The 261-nt window shown below is 58.2% G+C and overlaps 1 gene segment (V, D, J or C); it reads right to left on the reverse strand.

Moving 5' to 3' along the window:
- Positions 1-156: 156 nt before the first annotated feature.
- The window catches only part of LOC104467684, a gene marked incomplete at both ends in the record, with an annotated part of 313 nt that continues 208 nt past the window's right edge, over positions 157-261 (reverse strand). Inside the window, 1 exon segment of the V gene segment in view lies at positions 157-256. Coding sequence covers positions 157-256 — 100 coding nt within the window.

A 261-nucleotide genomic window follows, 5' to 3' on the forward strand; every position in this document is an offset into this window, starting at 1 on the left:
TGACTGTTAGCCCCAAATCTTCATGCATAGAGGTGTGGGCATGTCTCTACGGTCCTGGGCAGTCTTGTAGAGGCCTGGGCAAGACCAGAGAGGTTTGGGAAGCCAGGGCAGGAATTTGGGACACTGTGTTGGGGTCGGGCACACCATAACCCCAACCAGCACCACCAGCACCAGCTCCTTTAGCGCAGTAGTAGGTGGCCGTGTCGTCAGCCCTGAGGCTGTTCATCTGCAGCGTGACCGTGCTCTGGGAGGTGTCCTTGG

This window comes from Pterocles gutturalis, unplaced genomic scaffold, assembly GCF_000699245.1.
Source record: "Pterocles gutturalis isolate BGI_N339 unplaced genomic scaffold, ASM69924v1 scaffold33329, whole genome shotgun sequence".
Lineage (NCBI taxonomy): Eukaryota > Metazoa > Chordata > Aves > Pterocliformes > Pteroclidae > Pterocles > Pterocles gutturalis.